Raw genomic sequence first — 16,138 nt, 5'->3', positions numbered from 1 at the left:
AGTGATCTTGATTGATTGATTGATGCATTTTTAATCACTTCAGTTTGAAATCAATGTAGATTTGAAAGTATTAAGACATTTTCAGGGAGGTTTTGAAATGGCTTAAAAATGTTTTTTGGAGCAGTTTATTTTGGCCAGAATACCTCTGTGGCACACAAGACCTTGCTCCTCATTCAATAGAGTCCCAGACAGTGTGTTTTATTGAGCAGAGAGTAAACAGTGTGTGTGTCTTTATACAATAGCCACTCACCACACCTAGACATCTTCTTCTGCAGTCTTCCTGAGGCGTTTAGTAGTCTGAGAGACAAATCAAGTGTGACAGATGTTGTGTTAAGTAGTTGCAGATCCAGTGTTCACAACACTCAAATATTTAATTGCACTTAACCTGCTGTATGGCATCCATTTTGAATCCATAGTGAAGTGCAGGAAAAGCTTAAAGGCAGCTTTACATAAAAAAACAACTCAATACTTTTAAAAGGATTGCACTTATTTTTATCACCAACAAGAGATTCAACGTTGATTAATTGCACTCTGAAATTCACACAGACAAGCTGTACTGTATAAACCTGCTTAGAAAGCAATCAGCTTCTCCCACACATCCATCTAAGCCTCTTTCCTTCATTTTAGCGTATCCGTATCTCTGCCCATCCTTTAATATCAGCTACTTTCCGAGGGGCGTTGCATGTTTCACTGCCGTTGTCAGATATTTGTAGGGAAGTTATCTTTTATAGGCTGCTGACAGAATCTTCCAGTTTATCATCCTTCCTCTGAAAAAAGAAAATGCTCTCTGTCACATGTCATTACTCATTTTTTCAGAGGAATACGCCCACAGACTTAAACAGATGACAGTTACACATCTCTGCTCAATCTGCTTCAGTAAAACTTGGTTTATAATACATTTTGTAATTATACTGTAATTTACCCCTGTTTACTAACCAGATTGGAAAAGTCTCTTCTTTTTTTACATTTAAGTTTAAAGTTGTGAGGCAGCCACATTCTCATTAGATCTGTATAATCAAATATCACACTAAAACATCTTCAGGCTTGCGTCTGGTTGAACAGTCCGACCAATTAGCATCATGCGAAAACCTCCTGGCAGCTACTGGTGTAATTTATGTAGTCTATGATGACGACAGTGAGAACCATTCGGTTTTAATTTTTCTTGTGATGGACAGCAACGGACCCCTCCCTGTGACAAATCTGGGATGTAATTTCACATCCATTTAAATGTAAGTTTTGGAATATTTCCAATATAGAATTTACCTTCCGGGTAATAAAAATTCAGTCCACAGTTAATTTTGTTAGAAGCCTTTTCAGCCATGACAAACTTCTGCCAGATGTCCACATCTGTGCCGTTATAAGCATGAACCATGTATTGTGTGCACTTGTGTGCTGTTGCTGGCTTGGAGTGCTCCCACAAAACCATGCAGTAGTTAAACGTGTGATACCACAGACTTGTTGCACTCTCAACATGACAACCAAAGCTGAAGGATTAAGCATGATGCCAGCTTTTAGCTGTTTATGGTTGTTGTGGCGAGCTGTAAAACCATCTGTCTGTCTAATCTGGTTTTACACCTGCCTGCTTGTGGGTCTTTATACTTGGACCAAACCCTTTAATTTTGTATCCAAGCTGAGCCTGCACTGCTGATCCAAACCCATTTAGATCATATAGTACAACACTTGCAGCTCATAACATTTATAAATGCACTCTATCAGTGAATACCATTATTTTCACATATTCCTGTCAGCTGGGAGGCTGTGTAGCATGGAACTAATTTGCAGTTACTGAGTTACTAAACAGTTACTTTGATAGAATAACTATCGATAAAAGGTGTGTGGTGACTTTCTTTCTCAGTCTTCACCTGATGTGATGTGCATATACACATCTTAGCCTCTGCTAAGGCTCAGCACAGGGGTCTTAGTGGCTGTGAGTTCTGCTTGGCTGCCCACATGGAGCCAGAGATCTAGGCAATGTGATGAGCAGACAGACAGAGCAGAGTCAACTGACAAGGAGGCAGCTAGGCAGGGAGAAAACAGTGTCTAATGGTATTGCAGTGGACTGGCAGAGAGATCGCAATCACGACCTAACAGTCTGATGTAATGAAGACATCTGAAAAAAGATGGATGAGCTTTAACATCACCATTACACAGTAATGGTTTCCTTTGTGATCCAGCTCTGTACATTGCCCTGTTTATTGCTTCTTCTTTTTGCTTTTAGAGATCAAATACAAGGCTGATTTCAAAAATCAGCACTCATACTGACACTCTAAAAATAGGAGCACTTTGGTCGTTTTAACAGCCTCTTACAGCAATTTATATCAGATTGGGCGTAAGGAGGAAAGGTGTCCTTGAATGCCTGCTTCTGTAGGAACAGAGTTTTTTTTACATACAGACAGAAACCTTACAGTATATTCTGCTGTTGTTCGTCTCACCACCAGGGGTCAGTCTGGCATTAATTCTTACACATTTATAAGCAAATACCTCAACTGTGCAGGGCAGTAAAGCATTTTTTGTGTCTAATTTTTGTTTACATCTAATCAACCTCTGTACTCTGTGGTGCTCTTAGCCTTGTGTCTACATGTTTAATTCACTGTCAGTTCAATTACAAGGTGTAAATGCACTCAACTTGCTATGAGGCATGTTGATTATAGAGTTGTCTGATGCTGCACACAAATTGTGACTTTTCAAAAAAAAAAGTCTTTCCATATATTGTGAGGTGTAAATGTGTATTTGTGCTCAGTTCTCTCAGTATTGTCAGGTAACTGACAGGACATGTTTGATTGAGGGCAGAGAGGACGGGCTGGTCTGATAGCTCTGATTCAGGAAGATGAGGAGGGAGCCAGGTGGAGGTGGTAATGATACCCCCACAGGGACCACATGGCCTAAGGGATTGAATGAAGTAGAGATGGATGTGAGGGGGAAGGGAAGAAGGGCAGTTCATGAGAGAGGATATCACTTACTTTCACATACACCATCAGAAACTCTTAGACATGAGTGCACAGCTTGATAGGGCTTAATGAAGACTCAAGCAGTAATAGCCACAAATACCCAATCCCCCAGAGGTGTGAAGACAGTTCTATCTCACACTTAAAAACACACACATACATGCCACATGCTCTTTGTCGTGTGCCCACACAGTTATGTTGTCATATGTGTAAATACGCACACACACTAGGGACACACACATCCTTGGTGTCTCTAACTGTTTGTGTTTGCATATGCTATAACAGGTGCTTACACAGACAAAGAAGCCATTTATATACACATCAATTCACACGTAGGCACACGCTTATCAGAATTTTGATTTGGACACTGCTGGTGGAGTGCTGGACCTCTATGTTCCAGTCAGCCATGCATGACAACACTGCACACAGACAGACAGGCAGAGAGAGGAAGAGGAGGGAAGGTAGGAGCAGAAAAAGAAGCGAGGGATCAATCTTTGCATATTTGGGTTAGAAAAAAAAGGAACCGGTTGATGTGTCAAGGACAAAATTGAAATATTGATTGTAGTGATGCTGATGCTAAAGAGTACAGCAATAAAGTATGGAGATGAAGTCCGCGGGAGGAGGACAGAGGGAGATGGAGAGGATGAGGAAAGAACCACAGGGAGCGATGCAGAGGAGGGTGTTCTTAGCTTGGCTCATTGTTCAGGCAAAATGCAGGAGACCAGCCAGAATACATGGACAAAGGAGGGGAAAGAAGGGAGAGAGAATGAGAGAGGAGGAGAGAAGGTCATGCAGATCGAGCAACAGACACTCAGGCTCAGCACAGATTTGACCATGGCTTTATATATGCATATATATGTGTGTGTGTGTGTGTGTGTGTGTGTATACATATATAGTCACGTAATAATAGTCATGTAATGGGTTAAAAAACTCCTGAACCTGGTAGGTCGACTTTGGTTCAAGTAGGCATATGTATTGTTATAAAATCCATTTACTGGGATAACATGTATGTATTTTAATTAAATTTACAGACATAGTGTAATGCAGTTGAGGTCATAGCTGCATAAATATCAGCAATGTAGAGAGAAAAGACTAAGGAGATTGCAGCCCCTACTAGTCAAGCGCATTTGAATGTCAAAATAAGGACGGGAGACACAATTATAATTAGGGCTGAGACGGATAGCAAGGAGACAGCAACAGAAATGGAATTCATTTATGTGGTGTGACTGCTAAGGAATTTTAAATGTCAATACCTGGAAAGTAGCATTAAAATGTTCAGTGTATTTCAATAATGTATTCTATTATCACAGCAATTGGTGTCAAACATTCAATTCCCCCCAGGGTGAGATATGATCCCTCTGAAAACACAGGATGCTCATTTGACCATAAATCTTGCAGGTCCATTGGTTTAAGCTAAGCTAAGAAGCACCAGAGCAGGCAGATCACATCACACATGGCAATGAAATAACACATTCTCAAACATAACACAATAGGTCAATTCCAAGGACTCTGAAAGTGTGTGTAAGATGGTCAGGCTTTCACCCCTAGAGCATGAACTAGTTTTTAGCCATTTTTCACTTCTGGGTCTAAGATAAATGTTACTTAGACTAAGAAAAATGATCAGACTTATAATATTGTATTACAGTACAGAAGGCTGTGGAGATGATGACCACTGTTTGGCAAACATTATCCCCAGTGCAGCACCTGGCTAAGTGGCCTGTTGTTTCAGCCTAGTGTACCAGTACCAGATAACCAGTCCTCTATGGTCGTGTATGACATGCAACATAAGCAGACCTGTCCTGCTCATTATTAAATTTTGCAATGTTGACAGTTCAAGCTTTCATAAGCTACAGTACAGTACTGCACTACAGGTGCAGCTCCCACACAGTGGATGTGTATCTTGTGCTTTTAATTAACACTACCTGTAACCCCAAAATAAAGCATATAACTAATGATAACTGTTGGCCATTGAAAGTCCCAGTTATGTTCACTTATGAAGGAAACATATAAGCTTAGGATAGGGACATGTTTACAGTATTCATTAGAGCAGAACCACACTGCTTTTGCTTTTGGAAAATTAAAAGAAACAGTACAAATAAACCAGTGTCCCCTAGGTTTACAACTTCATATAATAATGCTAATGTAATGGTAGGGAAAACACTGAGTTTTACTAACAAACAATGTAGTATGAAAAGTTCCAAAGAAAAAAATACAACATCCTACCCAGTCCTGACACAAAAGATAAAGAAAACAAAAAGGGAGACAGCAAGGGAGAAGGCGAATAAAAAAAGTTGATGTCGTGCTTGATTTGCTATCAAAACTCTCTTAATTGCTCATCTTGTGCTGTTGTATTCCCCGCTTAATAAGATTTCTCTCATAGCTTGCCTGAAGACACACAACAACCTCTCCTCATTTTTATCCCACTGCCTGTCACGCTGTACGCTTTTCTGATCAGTCCTCCTTCCACTTCTTTGCCCGCATTTTTGTATATTACATACAGACACACACACACACTCACACATACACTCAGAAGCAGCACTCACTCATTAATATCTGAGGTGGGCAAGTCCACACCCTATGTTGTCACCATGGTGACAGCTCCTTTGGTGCAATAGAAAGTTAAACTAAATTTAATATTTAAAGATGTTTTGCCTATATTTGTCTGTCAGTCTGGAGGAGAGGGGACGAGATGAGAGGAGAGAGAGCAGTGATTAGGAAAGAGAATTTAATATCTTACTAATAACTGAAGGGCAGAAGGAGAGAGAGGGAGAGAGAGACAGCAGAACAGTGCAACATTTACATTTGGCCGATGTGACTGTACTGCCGCGGATTAAACAAAGAATAGAAATATATGAAGGAGGCAAAAATAATGAAAAAAGAGAAGTATGAATCTTAAAAAATAGATTGAGAGACAGAAATAGCTAAAAGCTGTCATAATGAAATGAATGAATGATGGAGTGAGCTTGAGGGAGGAGGTGGGGGTTAGGAGTGATATGGAGAAAGATATAAAAGCAGTAGAAAATAATAAGAAAATTAGAAAAAGAGAGATACAAACACAAGACAGCAAAAGATAGCAAAAAGAGGGGAACTAAGACAAAGACAGTTATACATGAAGCATAGATGGAGAGAACATGTCTCATGAGATGTGGATTTGGGCCCGTTGGTGATTGGGTTAGAACCACTCCTGCAGAGCTGAGGTGACTCACCAGTCTCCCACACACAGGGGGCATGCATGGCATGAAGGAGAGGAAGTAACAGAGTTCATTATTGTTAGTGTCCTGCAGGGGTAAGTGTGTGTGTGTGTGTGTGTGTGTGTGCGTGCGTGCATGCGTATGTGTGTACTGAGATTACTCACTGATCTGATTGCACATTCACCCAAGTGGGGACTTGTTACTTGTTTTATAGACTCCTTATAGCAAAAATTTTAGGGTGGAGACTTACAACATTCGCTGAAATATCCAAGTTATAAATATAAATAAATAGTAAAAGGAAACAAAGAAGTGATGGAAACACAGCTGTGTGTGTATGTGTATATGCAGCCAGTTGGGAGCTGCCCCTCTTAATAACAGATAATAACACACTGTCCATCTTGTCTCCAGCTGTCCCTGCTGATTCACTGCCTGCTGTTTTAAACCACACACACACACACATACACGCACACACACAAGTTTCAAATGAAATAATCTGATTCCTTGGTTGTTAAAAAATTTCCATTATCCATTATATTGAGCATCTCATCCATCTTAGTAACATGGTATTGTGTAACACACATTGCTGGTGCCTTACTTGACATTAGCAAAGCCAAAATTCAGATTGATCAGAGCTGTTCATCTGTAATGATATATTTTAGATTTTCTATAATTGCACTTCCTCCCTGATAGGTGTCTCACAAAGATTTCAGTAAATTCAATAAGCTGAAAACAAGACAAGCAAAACAAATGATGATGCACAGCATCACTGGCTGCTCATGCATCAACATCATCCAGTATGAAGGACGAACCTCAGCTCTCACTCTGATCCCTGTGCTCTCCATATATGTGGAGAACAGCTAGCAGTGAGGTATAATGCAGCCATGTACATACAGTATATCCTTCTACTGATTAATCTGGATGGTGCTGTAGGAAGTGTAACTCTGCCAATACATAAATGTAACACGTATTTATGGAAGTTATTTTAAGGTAAATATCTAAGGAAGAGAACAGATGAATATAAATAGTCTGCTGTGGTGTGTGTGTGTGTTTGCTCCTATGAGTGTGTGGTTTAGTGGCACATGAATGTTAGTTGGAACAAAGCCCTTCATCATTATCTGCACTCACATTCTGGGAACATGAGAATCTAAATCAAGTGTTTCACAGGGGTGGGAAGGAGGACTCATTTTGAGAATAATTTGATTTAAAAGATAACTGGAACGTAACAATCAAAACCAAAAAAAATGGAGGCCCTTTTTTGTTTTGTTTTATATTTCTAAGCGACAGGAAATAATTGTATCTTGTAAAGATAGATGACGGGATATCACTGAAAAAGAGAAGGCTCAAAAAAACACATTTTTAAGGAAAGTCCTGTGAAATTGCTATCTTTGGTTCCCCTGATTGCATGATAGTCTTCTAAATGTGAGCAACGTGAATAGTGAGTGAGGAGATTAAACTGCTGGAAATAAAGACTCTCTCACTCAATGACTATCACAAAGGTTTCTGTATGTGTTTATGTTTAAACTTGCCTTCAATGAAGTCACAAGAAAATGTTGGTGCTCACGTCTCATGTGTTTGAAAGGAATGCTTATTTCTATAAGTAGTTATATAGTAACCTGATGGGTTGATGGGATGCTTTGCAAATCTTTCCATATGTTTACACGTTTACCCTGCATGTTCATCTGTTCAGGAGCAAAGTGTAAGTGTAAGAAGTCTGCGCCTTGCTACACATTGACATATTGCCACTTTGCATTAAATTGCATTAAAATTTCAATGTGTTAGATCCACTGGCTGTCCTCGCCTCCCGCTTTCCAAACACACAAGGAACTGGTTTTTCCACAAGATGTGTGAGATCAGAAGTGTGATCTTGCAGGCTTTACGCTATATGCTTATATCCACACACACACACACACACACACACTTACATATATATATATATATATATATATATATATATATATTGACACAAGGCAGCATGCTGTTTCAGTTTTTTGTTGACAGCAAGAAGCAGTCCAGTGCACAGCCTCACAATAAAACACAGTTAATTGATACATCTGCCAGATATGGCACATGGTTATGAACATATGGACATGTTATTGGAGACATGTTACTGAAATATCAACCTCATGTTACATTACTATGGAGAGCACAGGTTGCTTTGCTTTACCTGGGTGCATAGCATTGGCAGGGTAGGCCTTGTCTAGTCAAATAATGAAAAATACAGACAGAAGAGAAAAGACCAAGCTGCAACTTATAACTGTTGATATTACTCAGACTTTGCAGCTGCTATTTGTGCCATGCTGTAATTACTCATTTAAACCACAGGAGTCCATAAATAATTAGCTTCAATTTAGCACTTTGTCAACTTCTCGAACACACATAACCCCTGAATGGAATTTGTATGTCACATACATAACATACCACTGACAATCAACCACACACCATATAATCACAGCTGTGCCCTCTCATAGATGCAGCCATAATTACAGTTACTGTCTCAAAGTCAGTTAGAATGCTTGGTGTAGAACAAGAATGTAAAGGTTGTTCAGAAAATGGGATGTGTTTTTCATGATTGTAGTTCACACGTATTGTTGTCTATTGGGCTTGCTGTAGATGGCCAACAATCATGTTAATCAGTTCAGCCAAAGTTCAGAAATACACAAGATGTGTGTCAGCCTGATAAAGGGAGCTGCTGAAGTGTTTTAATACCTGAACATAAAGAGAATAGACTGATTAGAATAGACTGACTAGTCTAATTCTACTTCATTGAACCTGTGCGTTTTAAATGTAGGTAATTGTGTTGGAAAATGACACAGCACATTCCTAGATGTTCCTGCTTCTGACTTAAAGAAAAAGAACACACACAAAGACAAAGTCAGAGATCTGGTGTTGAAAGTTCAAGAGTGTTTTCTTTCCTCTAGAAAGGTTAAAGCTGAAGCACCCAGAGGAGTCTCAGTTTTTATGTGTGTGGGATAGAGAAGAGGGAAGAGTCTGCCACTGTGTGTGTGTGTGTCTTTTTATGCATGGGAGAGTATGTTTTTTCTCTGTGTGTGCTACTACCCAGCTTTCTGCCTGCCAATGAAACTATGTCTCTTTGAAAAAAAGCTAATTTGGAAGACACCCACACCTCCAGACCAGGAACTTACAGATCTTCTCTCCCCATGGCCTCCTCCTACCCTCCAGCCCCTCCAGCAACCCAACCAGGCAGCTCCTCCTCAGCTCAGCCTCCCCTCTGTCATCTCAAGCCCATGCTTGCCACTCATAGAATATTAAACACTGTGCACCTGAACATCAATGTTCACTGGTCTGTTTTACCTATTCTCCAGTTTTTCTTTCTTGCCGCTCTGGCAGACAAAGATACACACCGGGTCAGTGCCAGAAAGTGATCCTTGATCCAGAGATTTGACTGTGAAAAAAGAAACCTACTATGAAGCATTTAATTCCTCATACAGGGGAAGGGGCAAGTAGGACTAAGGAACCTGATGTATGTAAACCACAAGAGTGGGATATCTAATTAAGTCATTTGACCACCATGCATGTTTAGGTATTTTATTCATCTTTTTACTGCACATGTTTTTTCACCTGTATTCACATTTTGTATTAATTTTAGGTCAGACAAGCCTTGTCTGCTTAGCATAAAGATTGACTCAGGATGAGGCTAAAGACTTAATGGACTAAGTTCTATAAACCAAATGATCTCTTCCTAGAGCTTAGTCACTTCCTGCACTTCAGTTCTGTTGTACATATGTGTGTAATTGTAAGTGAATGTGTTTGTGTGTGTGTGAGGGAGAAATGGGATAACATGCTCAAATTGGACATGACTCATCAGGTATTTCATCAGTGCCAGCTCATAAATCCCACAACATTAAAGTACATTTTATGTGTTTGTATGTGTGCAAGAACAATTAATGTGCTGGTCTTCTAGTGTGTTGTCACTGTCATGACCTGTTACCTGATTGGTGTTCTCTCTCTCTCTCTCTCTCTCTCTCTCTCTCTCGCTCGCTCGCTCGCTGTCCTTGCAGGGTGGAGGAGAGTTTTAAGACCCTTTTCTGGTCAATCTTCGGGCTGTCTGAAGTGATCTCTGTGGTGCTCAAGTATGATCATAAGTTCATAGAGAACATTGGCTACGTGCTGTACGGTGTCTATAACGTCACCATGGTGGTGGTGCTTCTCAATATGCTCATCGCTATGATCAACAGCTCTTACCAGGAGATAGAGGTACATAAAAAAGATGGTCAGTCAATAGAGAACTGTATAATGTTGTCAACAAGTCATTGAGGATCATTGTTTGATATGCTTGCAGGAGCCTGACATAATTTTTGACATTATGACTGAAATGATTTCTTTTACCATATTTATACATCCTCTGTTTGCAGGAAGATGCAGATGTAGAGTGGAAGTTTGCCCGAGCAAAGTTGTGGCTCTCTTACTTTGATGAGGGCCGCACCCTGCCTGCTCCCTTTAACCTGGTTCCCAGCCCCAAGTCCTTCTACTATCTGGTCCTCCGCATCAAGTCCTGCCTGATACACCTCTGCAAGGCCAACGGACGCCGCCATAACAACGAGCTGGAGATGGGCAGGCTCAACTCACAAGCCAAGGTCAGTAACACTTCAATTTCTGATCTCATAAGTTACAGAAACAAAGTAAACAACATTACACGTAATGAGATGATGACAGTGAACAATTGTTAATTAAGGGCGTTCAAACCTAGCTGCAGAAGCAACAGCCAAATAATCAACTGTGTTTCTTTTTATCTCATTTTTTTTCTGAACTGTGGTAAAATAATGAGTTTACAGGCTAATTACTGAGATCAGGCAACTTGTTCTTCTTGGCTCCCATTCTGCATTTTATTCTCAGACAGCTGTAAAATGGTAGTGACAGACTGTGCAGAAATCGCCAGTTTATAATAGAGAATGTCTGCTCAAGTTTACTGGAAGAAATTAGCTGGTGACAAACTTACTAATTATTGGAAGTGCACTTACACTTGTCCATACATTTATCTTCCATGTGGCTTTTGTTGAACTCTTAAAATCAATGAAAGGGCAAAAAGACACTAATTACACCCACAGCTGTCCTTAGTGGAGGTGGCTTATAGTGAGGCTTAAGTCAACTGACTATAACGGACTGAATCTTCATCACATTATAGTACTCACATGGCCTTGTGGCCACAAGACTCAAAAAAGGGGGTCTGTGATGCAGCCAGAGCTTTTTTATTCCTTCTCTTAGAATCTCTCTCACTCACGGATTGTCCATCCAAATAAAGTTACTGTAATCAAAAGAAAGTCTTGCGTGAAGAAGAAAGCATAGACCATTTAATATAAAATCAATCTTAACACTTGCCACGTCTAGAGGCATTTCCTCTGCCTGATTCCTCAGCTCAAATGGCTCACCTCAGCACCTCGGCTATTAGTCAGGCCGTTGGCTTTTCCTGCGTCTGCTCAAATGCCTGGGCAGCTTTTGGATGGGGACAAGATGGGTTACACACTGCTGCTTTTGTGAGTTCCTAACATTCTCCACAACTCTGACAGTCTAACTGCAGAGCCAAGCAGGTGCAGCGAGCGATCGATACATAAGCTCACACTCCAACACAGAACGTCGAGAATGTCAAGTGAGATTTAGAGAAAACAGTGTGATCTTTCTGAGTCAGTCATTTTTTTTTTCTTCTTGGCATTTTGGTGCATGTTGCTACACCCTTAGAGAAAGTGAAGCTAATTGTGTTTCAAAGCAGCATATGTTCACAAAGATAAAGTCAGTGACTAGAGAAGCTTCAGTAACTGCACTCAATGTATTAAGGAGAAAGTGACTAAGCCTCTAGTAATGTGCTAGATCATGAATAAATATTCATGTGTGGAGTTGATATGAAAAAGTTCAGGAAGTGTACTGTACTGCTATTTTTGTGTATGTATGTGGCTTCTTCTGGACTATAATTTATGCTCATACCCTTTGGTGAAATTGCCTTTCATTCGCAATTCACAGCACTTATGACAATTAATTTCTAGCCAAAAAGCAAAGAAATTGAAAATCAGTTAAGCAGAGGCAGCAGAGGCCAACAAAGCATGTTATTGATAGGGACTAGATCACAGAGTGCACAACAAAGTGGTCTGGGCTTTGTCTGCTGGCCTTTGGAAAACCCCTGCATAAAAGATGTGATCATCACACTCACATGAAGCTGAAACACTGGTTTCCATTTGAGTGTGGGGGTTAAGTAAAGCAGCAAGTAGACAAAACACTGAAGTGCATAATTTGCCTTTTCTCTGTTCTACAAAGACCCTCAAAAATACTGTACATGTTGTTCTCTCAGAGAAGACAAGGTGAGCTTCAAACAACAAATGTCAGATGTCAGACAAATGTGTCCTTGGATGGTGGGACACTAAAACACTGAAACAACATTAAAAAAGCTTGATCATGGTGAATGTCTTTCTTCTAATAATGTATGGAGAGATAAAGCTTTTGATGGACCTTTTTTTGGAATGTGAACTATTGACTTTGACTTTTTATTGTCAGACCTTTAACTGATGTGTGTACTAGATACACCACACATCCCAGTATCAGAGAAATGTTAAAGTTTCTCCATTTTGTTGCTAAACTTTTGTATTAATCAGGTAATACATGGATATCTTTCATCCACTTCAAGCCCAACTTCACCAGAAAAGCATCAACACAACCAGTGTTAACATAGCTAGTGCCGTCCTAATGTTGTGTGAGTGTAAATCTTTACTGTCCAGATTTCCACCTCAGTAAGCAGACTTTTTTTTAAAGCCTGCTACTTCAGTCAATGTGCTGTATTGGGATTCACTGGCAAGTGACTTACTTTTCCATACATGTGTGAGAACTTGTTGGCTACTACTGCTTACTACTTTAACACTGCAACGTTGAAATGACACATGTGCTACAAAGCAAGGTCATGGACGTGGAAGGCATTTAGGAGTCACTTACCAAAATTTCTCTCTGGTCAAGTGATGCACTCTCTTTGGCTCTCGATACAAACACCGAGTCCTGCCTTTCATTGTTGTGTCATATCTTTTTTGGGCAATCTGCCTTAACAACCCATTCAAATGCCTCCATTTTAGAAGATCGCTAAACCCTGACATCAGACATTAGCTCCGGACTTGTGTGTTTCTCACTGTTGCAGGATGAACGCTTCAGGGCTTATGCGCGACCAGGAGAGGAGTTTATCCAAAGAAAAGCTAGGAAACACCCGACCAGATACCAGGTAAGACAGGAGCAGATGCAGAGAGTGGAGAAGAAGAATTTGACATGTGATGGAAGAAGAATAAAATGAGGGCCATGCAGGCTGGGAAATATATAAGCAGAAAAGGTATAGAAGCTGAAGGGTGATGACAGGATGACAGCAAGGGGGGAAGGGACAGGGTGGCAGAGGTAAGAACGCAACAACGAGGAAAGAATTTCACCAGTTTAGATGGAAGGACATCGATGGAAAGCAAGTAAGTAAGGGTAAAAAATCCTTTAATGAGCTGTTTGAGAGACCCTGAAGGCAGGCACTCGGCAAATGGACTCAAAGCATGGCACTGAAGAAGGGGAAGACACTCTCCTCCTCCTCTGCTCTTCACATTTCCCCTCAGGGAAATCTAACTTCTTTCACTTTGGTTCAAGCGTTCCATTTCGAGTGTTTTCCCAGACACTCACACTCATACTGACACACACGCACACACACACAGCATTGAGATGTTACTTGATTAGACATTTACAGCATGCGTATGGTGACAAATATTGACCCATATCCAGAGTGCCTACATGCAGGGGCTGACAGCTTGATCCATGGAAGCAGCTGCAGGACATCCCTATTGGCCACAGATCAATATTCAATTTTTCACAGACCAACTCACAGGACAGACCTGTACCACTGTCCACACACTTTTATCTTTCAGACTGAAAGAGAGTAAAATATATGTCAAGATAATGTAGTTAGAGCACAGTGGATACACATTACCCTCTCTCTGTTTAATCTTTATGTTTCCTCTCTTTCTTATAGAAGATCATGAAACGCCTGATTAAGCGGTATGTGCTTAAAGCTCAAGTGGACAGGGAAAGTGATGAAGTCAATGAAGGTAAAAATTCCCTCTTTGTCATTATTTGTCCAAGAAATATAGGTGCACATAGAAAGTGTACAGACTGTATATGAGTATACATCATTGCATCATTAATTGTGTATGGCTGTAGCTAGGACCTCCAAGCACTTACTTGCATACACGTCTGAACTTACTCACACTCACGTGCCCTGATTGTGATGCACTCGCTCACATCTACTTTTTGTATGTGTCCGTGCGTGACTGCAGGCGAGCTGAAGGAGATCAAGCAAGACATTTCCAGCCTCCGCTATGAGCTCCTTGAGGAGAAGTCCCAGGCCGCCGGAGAGCTGGCTCTCCTCATCCAGCAACTTAGCGACAAGTTTGGCAAGAACACCATGAGACACTGACAGGGCTTACAAGAAGGGGAGAGAGAGAGGGAAAAGAAAGGAGGGAGTAAGATGTGAAAGAGGGTAAAATTATGAGGAGGAGCTAGTGGGGGCAGACAGCCGGGTCCGGGCAGGTATTTTTAAGACCTTAGTAGTACAAGAGGAGTAGTAAAAGAGAGAGGGGAAGCAGGATGTTTAGGAAATTCGACAGGATGAATGGAGGACACTAAAAGAGATGCAGGGCAGGTAAATGATTTGTATCTGCTGTGACCAATTAGGAAGGAATGTGAGAGGAACTGCAAGTGAGAATGAGGTCAAAGGGTCAAAGGTCAACATATAAGCTCTTGGTCTTGACGGTTCAATTCTAATTAAAGACAAAGTCTTCAGGGAGTGAGAAGGGAGAGAAAAAAAGGGGCTCACAGGCTGGGTGGGTGGGAGGCAGAGGGAGACAGATGACGAGGAGAACACGGGCACCATGGGATATGAAGAGGCACCACGGGCCACAAGACAAGGCAGTGCAGTGATGAGGCCCCCACATCCACTGCCAAGTGATATCAGTGTAGGAGAGAGGGGGAAGCCCAGAAAAAGGATGACACAGTGAGAGGGCTGCAGGGGAGGAGGGGGACAAGTAAGAGAGATATCTTTAAAAAAAAAAACTGCCACTGTTATTCGCACCAGAAAGGCTGGCTTTGCTTCTTGTGTCTTCACATTGTCAGGACTAGCAGTGATGCCTATCGAGATACTGCACACCTTTACACAGCAGGCTATCTAATTAATCCATTTCCATCCATAATGCTCAACTTATGAACAGGAGTCAGGGGAAGGCATGAAAGCAGGATTTTTTTTTGCACTCATTAAAAAAGGGTTTCTTTAAATCTTTATTTTAATCTCAAACAGAGGCCTACTGTATGCTCACATTACACAGCGTGAAATGTCTCCAAGATATCTAATAAAAATGGCTTTTACGGGCAATAAAATCACTCCAGACAGCATCTCATTCATGTTACCAGAAATGTTGCACGTATGTTTAAATCCTGACAGGAGTTTTTTAAAATTTAGATGCATATTTTAACACCAACATGTTGAAACATGACCTAGGTAGTCTCCTCTTCATTGTGTGGTTGCAGCAGTAAAATGTCTCTATGAGCGTGCAACACATTTTCAACAATAGTATCCAAAAAGTGACATGTCCTCGAGGAGTTGTGTTACTCCTGTAAAATCTGGGAGGTCAGGGCTTAGAGGCACACAGCAGAACTGCACTGTCTGATATCTTTAGGGCAGCCCGACATTTGTCAGATGAGAAAAAGAATCTGCAGACGATGAAGAGGCACAGTATATTTATGAATGTGGTTACTTGGTTGTATTACTGGAACTGTGCTGCCAAAGCTGTGGGGAGTCATTTTGGTGTTTACTTGTTTTTGTCTCTGAGACATATTTGACATACTACTGCACAAACTGAAGTATTGTGTTAGACTTCGCCAGTGAGTTGATTGACATGTGGATGCAGAGGTTATTACTGGAACCATAGCTTTAACTAAGAATCCCAAACACTGCACAATTTAATAAACGAATGAGATCATATTTTTATT

At 40.8% G+C, this 16,138-nt stretch overlaps 1 protein-coding gene across 6 annotated transcripts in view; it reads left to right on the top strand.

The window, feature by feature from the left end:
• The window catches only part of trpc7b (transient receptor potential cation channel, subfamily C, member 7b), a 38,853-nt gene extending 24,246 nt beyond the window's left edge, over window positions 1–14,607 (top strand). Inside the window, exons 7-12 of one of the 6 annotated variants that reach the window (XM_028416319.1) lie at window positions 10,156–10,351; window positions 10,510–10,731; window positions 13,031–13,043; window positions 13,321–13,346; window positions 14,127–14,202; window positions 14,431–14,607. In XM_028416319.1, the coding sequence (XP_028272120.1) occupies window positions 10,156–10,351; window positions 10,510–10,731; window positions 13,031–13,043; window positions 13,321–13,346; window positions 14,127–14,202; window positions 14,431–14,570 (673 nt within the window). In that variant the 3' untranslated portion in view covers window positions 14,571–14,607. Of the gene's footprint in view, window positions 1–10,155; window positions 10,352–10,509; window positions 10,786–13,030; window positions 13,044–13,265; window positions 13,347–14,126; window positions 14,203–14,430 lie in introns of all 6 variants that reach the window. The other 5 variants (XM_028416315.1, XM_028416317.1, XM_028416316.1 and 2 more) reach the window with 5 other exon arrangements.
• The last annotated feature ends 1,531 nt before the right edge of the window (window positions 14,608–16,138 follow it).

Source organism: Parambassis ranga, chromosome 10, assembly GCF_900634625.1.
Source record: "Parambassis ranga chromosome 10, fParRan2.1, whole genome shotgun sequence".
NCBI classification, from domain to species: domain Eukaryota; kingdom Metazoa; phylum Chordata; class Actinopteri; family Ambassidae; genus Parambassis; species Parambassis ranga.
The sequence above is the reverse complement of the archived record's forward strand: the minus strand, read 5'-3'. Positions and strand labels throughout refer to the sequence as shown.